Genomic DNA, 7,001 nt, shown 5'->3' with positions numbered 1-7,001 from the left:
TTTTTCACATTGTTTTTCCACTTTTGCCACTTTTTTTTCCCCTGGGAAAAAGTCGTAATTTTCATTAAAGTTAAGAAAATTACATTTTGCAGATGCCGAAGCATATTCAAAAGCAGGCTTATGCCTGTCGAGTTCATGTGTAGCTGCTGTAAAAGTCTCCACGCAGGGAGCATGAAAATAAGTCAGTTCTATGTTCAAAATTTGTGCTTGGCTCTTCGCAGAGAGCAATATATACTGTAATATAAACAAAAAGATGTACTGTTCTGCTGTATCTACATACTGAAAAAGCAAAAATATCTGCATATGTATATGGGCTTATAGCCCATCATTCCAATTGTTCCTCAAATGGCCGATGATAGTACTGATAATAGGTGCCATCGTTTTCCTCCTGAATCCACCAATCCTCCCCTATGCGATGCGCTGCCTCTTTGGAGAGCTGGTCTGCAGTGGTGTTCTGTTCCCTGTAGATGTGATGACAGACAAAAGATTCAAATGACGTAATCAATCTCTTAGCTTCGTCAAGAATATGTCTTAAAGCAAATGCATGACAATGAGATGCATTATTGAGCCAATTGCAAACAACTTTGGAGTCACCAAAAATCTGTAAGTGTCTGCAATGTTTTAGGATAGCAAAATGTATGGTATGCTTGGCTGTGACAAGTTCTGCGAAGTTGTTTGTGCCTCTGCCAAGGTTAATTTGAATCTTGTAGCTGTGTCGGTCGGATAGGTGAAGTATGGCGCCTCCCCCGCACCCATCATCTTGGGCTGAGCCATCAAAAAAAGCCCAGGGCTTTGAGAAATCAATGGGGATAGGAGTGAGGGTTCTAGGTGCAGTGGCAGGGTCCTCATCAGGTAATAAATTGTAATCTGCCACAGTGTGAAGAATGATCGAAGGCCAATGTGGCATCTTCAAATGGAAGATAGATTGGTTACGAGCTATCCATATAGCCCAACAAATCAATAGAGGTAGGTTCCTGGCCTTTCCTGAATGCTCTAAGCACCAGTTAGACCAAGCATCCTGTAGGGTGATCCCATGCCATTGCTTCAGCTGCGGGATATGAGATGATATAGACTGCCAGAAGGTTATGGTCGAGCTGCAGGTTAGAAACAGATGCTCAGTGCTCTCCTCAGCATTAAGACAAAGATGACAGCGAAAAGGTCCAAAGAAGGATCGTTTCATGAGATTAGAACCTGTGGGGATCTTATCAAAGATAATATTCCACATCAGAAGTCTTGTCCTGGGCGCAGCCTTGAGTTTCCAAATCGACTTCCAAGTGGGAAGGATTTCAGGAGGTTTATGTGGCTCCATTAGCTTGAGGTATCCCAGCTTGGGTGAGTACACACCATGTTTAGCATATGCCCAGATGATCTCATCAGGTCCCTCCATAAGTCTGATATTAGCTTGAGTGAGGGCAGAAATATAATCCCTCCAGTCATCAATCCATTGGTGAGGCAAATTAAGAGTTCTGGCGGATAACCATGCCTGCTGGAGGAAAGTTGAATTAGCTTGGTCACCAATGTGTTTGATAAATGTGATTCCTCTGTCATGGAGATAGCGAATAAGATCAGCCGGCAGTCTGTGGGCATTCCCGCATCCAACCCAAGGGTCCACTCCAATACGGACTGCATTCCCTTCTTTGATCCGCCAAGTGATGCCTTCTCGCAATAGGGGAACTGAATCAATGACAGCTTTCCAGATGTTGGAGAAGTGATAATTGTGTCCCTGTCTGGTACAGAACCAATCTAATATGGGCAATGGCTTAATGTATTTGGAATAAGCCACCTTGGTCCAGAGACTGTCTGCAGTGAGTAAACTCCATCCAAGTTTGGCTGCCAGAGCCTTAGAGAAAATAGCCAGTCTCTTAATGCCCCATCCTCCCCAGCTCTTAGGCTTGGTAATGGTCTCCCATTTCACCCATGCAAAAATGCGCCCTGGCTGATGCCCTTTCCAAAGGAATCTGCAGCATATGCTCTGGAGCCGGTTCAGTATGCCCCTTGGTATCCAAGCCAGGGCCATCCAGTACACAGGTGTAGCCTCTATGACCGCTTTAATGAGAACAAGTCTTCCGGCTCTCGAAAGATATTTATGGTACCAGACTTGAAGCCTCTTCTCTACTTTGGAGATGAGCCATAACCAGTCTGCAATTTTATAGCCCGATGGCTTCAATCTAAATCCCAGATACTTGATACCCTCCGATAATTCCATGGTGACAAATGGGAATCGCTGTGAGGCATAGTTGATTTCATGTGCCGAGCAACCAACTGATGTGATAGTAGATTTGTTATTGTTAATCTGCATCCCCGTGGCCTGCTGGAAAAGTAGGAAGGAGTTATGAAGAGAGGAGGAGTCACCAATACTGCCATTAAGGAAGATGAGAATGTCATCAACGAATAAGAGATGAGTAAGGAATAAATTATCCACTATCTTGATTCCTGTGATAAGGTGTCGATCCCTGGTGGATGAGATTATCTTACTCAGCCCTTCCATGATCAGGAGAAAGAGCAGCGGTGAGAGAGGGCATCCCTGCCTGAGCCCTCTCTCAGCAGAGAAGAAGGGAGTAGCTTCTCCATTGAGTAGGACACTATAAGATACATCGGTGATGCAGCTCATCATCCATTTGATAAAATCATATGGGAAGCCAAGATGAGTGAGCAGCAATCTAAGGTACAGCCAGTTTGTTCTGTCAAATGCCTTAGAGAGGTCCACTTTGAGGATCATGCCTTTCTGCTTCTTGATTTGTAGTGTATGCATGAGCTCCTGTGCTGTAGCTATGGCTTCATGGATCTGCCTGTGATGAAGGAATGCAAACTGTTCAGATGATATATGCTGAGAGAGGATGGGCTTGAGGCGGTTTGCTATTATCTTGGCAATAATCTTGTAAAGGCAGTTACAGAGAGAGATGGGTCGGAAATCATCAAAGGAGGTCGGATCATCAGTCTTAGGAATGAGGGCAATGAAAGTGGATTTGATGGCTGATGATATCCGACCTCTTTTCCTGCTGTCCTCCACTATACTCAATAAATCATGGCCCAGAATGTCAAAGAAAGAGATGTAAAATTCAATGGTCCATCCGTCTGGACCAGGGCTTTTGTCCTTTTTAAACCATTTCAGTGTAGCTTCCAGCTCATCCATGGTCACCTCCTTCAGTATCTCTTCCAAATTGTCCTGGTCCACATATCTGGGAAAAAGCTCAGCCACTCTCATGATTTCCAGTATATTTACATTCCCTGGCGCCTTATAGATACCTCTGAAGTGATCGGTGGCCAGCCTGGCCAAATTCTGCTGGTTGGAGACGGTGAGGCCATTCTCATCCTTTAATTCCCATATAGTATTAATGGCTTTCCGACCATTGGCATATTTGTGATAGAACTTTGTGTTATTGTCTCCCTCAGTGAGCCAAATCGCCCTGCTTCTCAATCTCATGCTCTCTTCTCGTTCCTTCAATATTTGAGATCGTTTAGCCAGCAGTTGGTTATACTGTTCCTTACTCTCCGGGGAGTTGAAAGTTCCTGATGAAGAGTTTTCATACTCAGTGATGATCCTTTCGGCTTCCATGAGAGTGTGGTTATCCTGGATCCTCTTCTGATGTGCCCATTTTTTAGTGATCAGCTTGAGTTCAGTTAGCTTCCTGACAAAGCCAGTAGACAGTTCCTCTTCTTCCCGGATAGGGTTGTTTTGCCAGTATTCATGGACCAGCTGAATGTATGATGGATCTTGAAGCCATGCAGCATTGAATTTGAAGGGGCTCTTAATTTTGCGAGTGAGACCATCTACCTCCAGAAAGATAGGTCTATGATCCGATAAGCCACCCGATCCAACCCATTGTCGAGCTCTGGGTAGATCATTGTATAACCGTTCTTTAATGAGGAAGCGGTCGAGCCTTCTAGCCAAACTCTGTTCTCCACATCTATTATTAGTCCAGGTATGCTGGAGTCTAGCAGAGGGTATGTCAACCCAGTGGTGGTCCTCCAAAAGAGAGGAGATAGAATCAGAAAGAGTATCCACTTGGGCCATATGCCCCCAGGATTCACAATAGCCCAGGGAGAAATTAAGGTCCCCCCCCATAATAATGTTATCAGCTTGAAAGAGCCCCCTTTGAAGAAGGGATCTCCAGAAAGTAAGTCGATCAGAACAGGGTCCATAGACATTAATTATACGGAGATCCCTTTCAAGAGTATGTTCATGAATGTCGAGGCCTATGAACCCCTTACCTCCCCAAAAATTGCAGATGTCCATAGTCTTGTTACAGACCCCAATAGCCAGGCCCCCAGATCTGCCAGATGCATCAAGTGCATGGAAAGTCCAATTCGGGAGCCAAGAGGAAAGAGAGCGAATGAGGTGGTCCGCTTGGCAGAGGGTCTCCTGTAGAAAAATAATATCCAGACGATCCGAGGTTAACAACCTCCTGAGAGCTAGTTTTTTGGCTGAACTAGCAAACCCTCTACAGTTGTAAGAGAGGATTTTCATGAGGAAGGAGGGGGAGGGCCATCCTTCGCTCTAAGGGCCCCAAAAATTGTGTGCTGTCGCCCAAGGGCGACCTCCTCATCCGCAGTCTGCCTTGCTTTAGTGATACGGGATGGACGACCACGAGTGGTCTTGTGGGAGGGGGGGGGGGACTAACAGGGTCAAGACCAATAACATCCGGTCCTCTCTCTTTGATCCGAGGACAAAGGGAATATCGGGGAGATGGCTTGGAAAGTGCTGAGGTCGAAGTAATCATAGGGGGGGAGCCAAGGGAGGAGGGGGCGGGATCGTGCAAGAGAGTGAATGAGCGTGAGACCACTTTTGCCACTTACATTAGGAAAGTAAGTTTTGAGGGGGTAATATTTGTTTTTTGACCCCCAAAATGTGTCTTAGGACAATGTTGGGGTCATGAGCATAAATTTTGAGTACTTATATACTCCCGACATTTCCTAGGACTATTTATTTACAATTTTACATATAAATTAATTAAAAATCTCATCCTGTGGGAATTTTTAATAATTAAAAAAAATCCTATAAAAAATTAGTTAAATTTCATAACACTTTAGATATAGTCTAGTATGGTAATATACATCGACTATGGACAGTAGGACAAACCCAAGGCCTAGTCAAGTTGCACTCCAGCTTTGGAGGTATGTGAGTAAAAAAACTTAATTAGTTATTCATTGTTGAAAAGCAAGAATAATTAGCTTAAATGAAAAAAACACTCTAGAGTGGACTCACTTGATGCTCGGGTCCCTTGTCGCCTAAGCCTATTACAAAAATTCATCATGCTAGAGACATTTAATATAATTCCCCGCAGAGTTGCGGAATTTGAGAGAGAAAGAATGTAGAGAGAGGAAAGAGAAAATACTCCCCCCCCCCCCCCCCCCCGACATTTCCTAGGACCACTTATTTACAATTTTACATAAAAATTAATTAAAAATTCATCTTGCGGGAATTTTTAATAATTAAAAAATCCTATAAAAACCCAGTCAATTTTTGCGACACTTTAGATATAGCCTAGCATGGTAATATACATCGAATTTGGACATTAGGACGGACCCAAGGCCTAGTCATCAAGCCACACTCCACCTTTGGAGGTATGCGAGTGGAAAAACTCAGCTAGTTATTCATTGCTGAAAAGTGAGAATAATTAGCTTAAGTGAAAAACACTCTAGAGTGGACTCACTTGATGATCGGGTCCCTTGTCGCCTAATCTTATTACAAAAATTCATCATGCTAGTGACATTTAATACAATTCCCAGCAAAGTTACAGAATTTGAAAGAGAAAATGTAGAGAGAGGAGAGAGAAAATGGGCATACGTTTCCTGTTGACTTTTGATCTTCAAAAAAATTTAGGAGTGTCTCCTCCATTGGGTAATGAAATCTTCATTCCCTACCATGTGCATATGAGCAGGGAACACCTCCAAAAGCCATGGATACAGTGCATGGGTTCATTGTGATATGATTGATGACAAAATACTTTGCAAATATTGTCAAAAATTTGTTGAAGGTGGGGGTATTTACAAGTTGAAACAACACTTGACTGAGAAAAGAGGCCAAGTAAATCCATGTAAAACACCAAATGGAGTGATAGGGTAGATCAGGGCATAATACCTTGAGAGGTTTGAGACTCAACCAGCTGAGAAGTTTGAGACTCAAATAGCTGAGAAGTTTGAAACTCAAATAGTTGAGAAAGTTGACCCATGAGAAAGATGATGTTTATATAGCTCATGTTGATGATCCCATGTTTAGTAGTGGTGATGAGTTTGATCATGATGAGGAGTGAATCATGATCATGTTGATCACTAATAGTAGTAGGTCAGTGGCCCCAGAGTTTGTAGCATTGTTTTTTGACTCTAGAGACCATTTCGAGCCTAGTTGATTTTGTATTTTGTCGCTAATATGTATTGCACTCAGTGCCATTTTTATATATTCATCTTTACATGGTACGTAGATAAGCAAACTTTGCATATTTTGTCTCTAATAGTTTCGAATTATGGCTTTGATTCTTAAAAAAAAATCTTTTTATTAAAAAATAATTATTTCTGTATTTTTTTTAAAACTGGTTCATTGAGATCTGACCAATGGGATTTTTTTGATTCCGGTTCAGAAACTGGTTCGATAGGTAGACCAGGTAGGTCACCGATTCCAGTTATAAATACTATGTTTTGATGTCAGTGAATTTAATGCTACTTAAATTTCTTATGGGGTTTATGTATTGTCACTTGGACAGTTTATTTTACATCAGACCTCCCAGGTTTTATGGATATATATTTTCAACTTGAAAAAAAAATTAATAATAAGGAGAATATATATATATATATATAAACACATGCTCTGGCTATTAACGTGCAGTAAACCATAATAGTCCAGTAAGCTCTTGAAATAGTTGGAAAGCTTAATACCAAATTTTAAACTTCTGTATACCAGTTTCTACTAATGACTAAATTCCGCTTCCACACAACTCCCATGACTCACTGTTTATAAGGTTTTGCCCAATATGTCTGCTTGATGTACAGTCAGTCATACATGC

General features: G+C 42.2%; 1 protein-coding gene across 1 annotated transcript; it reads right to left on the bottom strand.

Moving 5' to 3' along the window:
* Positions 1-325: 325 nt before the first annotated feature.
* On the bottom strand, positions 326-4,015 carry LOC149179862 (uncharacterized). Its single transcript, XM_089413672.1, has 2 exons — positions 3,105-4,015; positions 326-2,789 (listed from the first exon to the last, which is right to left on the bottom strand). The coding sequence occupies exons 1-2, from the start codon at positions 4,013-4,015 to the stop codon at positions 326-328; spliced, it is 3,375 nt and encodes a 1,124-aa protein (XP_089269798.1).
* Positions 4,016-7,001: the final 2,986 nt, after the last annotated feature.

The sequence above is a fragment of the Pinus tabuliformis genome, chromosome 3_2 (genome assembly GCF_031772625.1).
Source record: "Pinus tabuliformis cultivar Carrire ecotype Pingquan chromosome 3_2, CPIR1, whole genome shotgun sequence".
In the NCBI taxonomy this organism is placed as follows: domain Eukaryota; kingdom Viridiplantae; phylum Streptophyta; class Pinopsida; order Pinales; family Pinaceae; genus Pinus; species Pinus tabuliformis.
The sequence above is the reverse complement of the archived record's forward strand: the minus strand, read 5'-3'. Positions and strand labels throughout refer to the sequence as shown.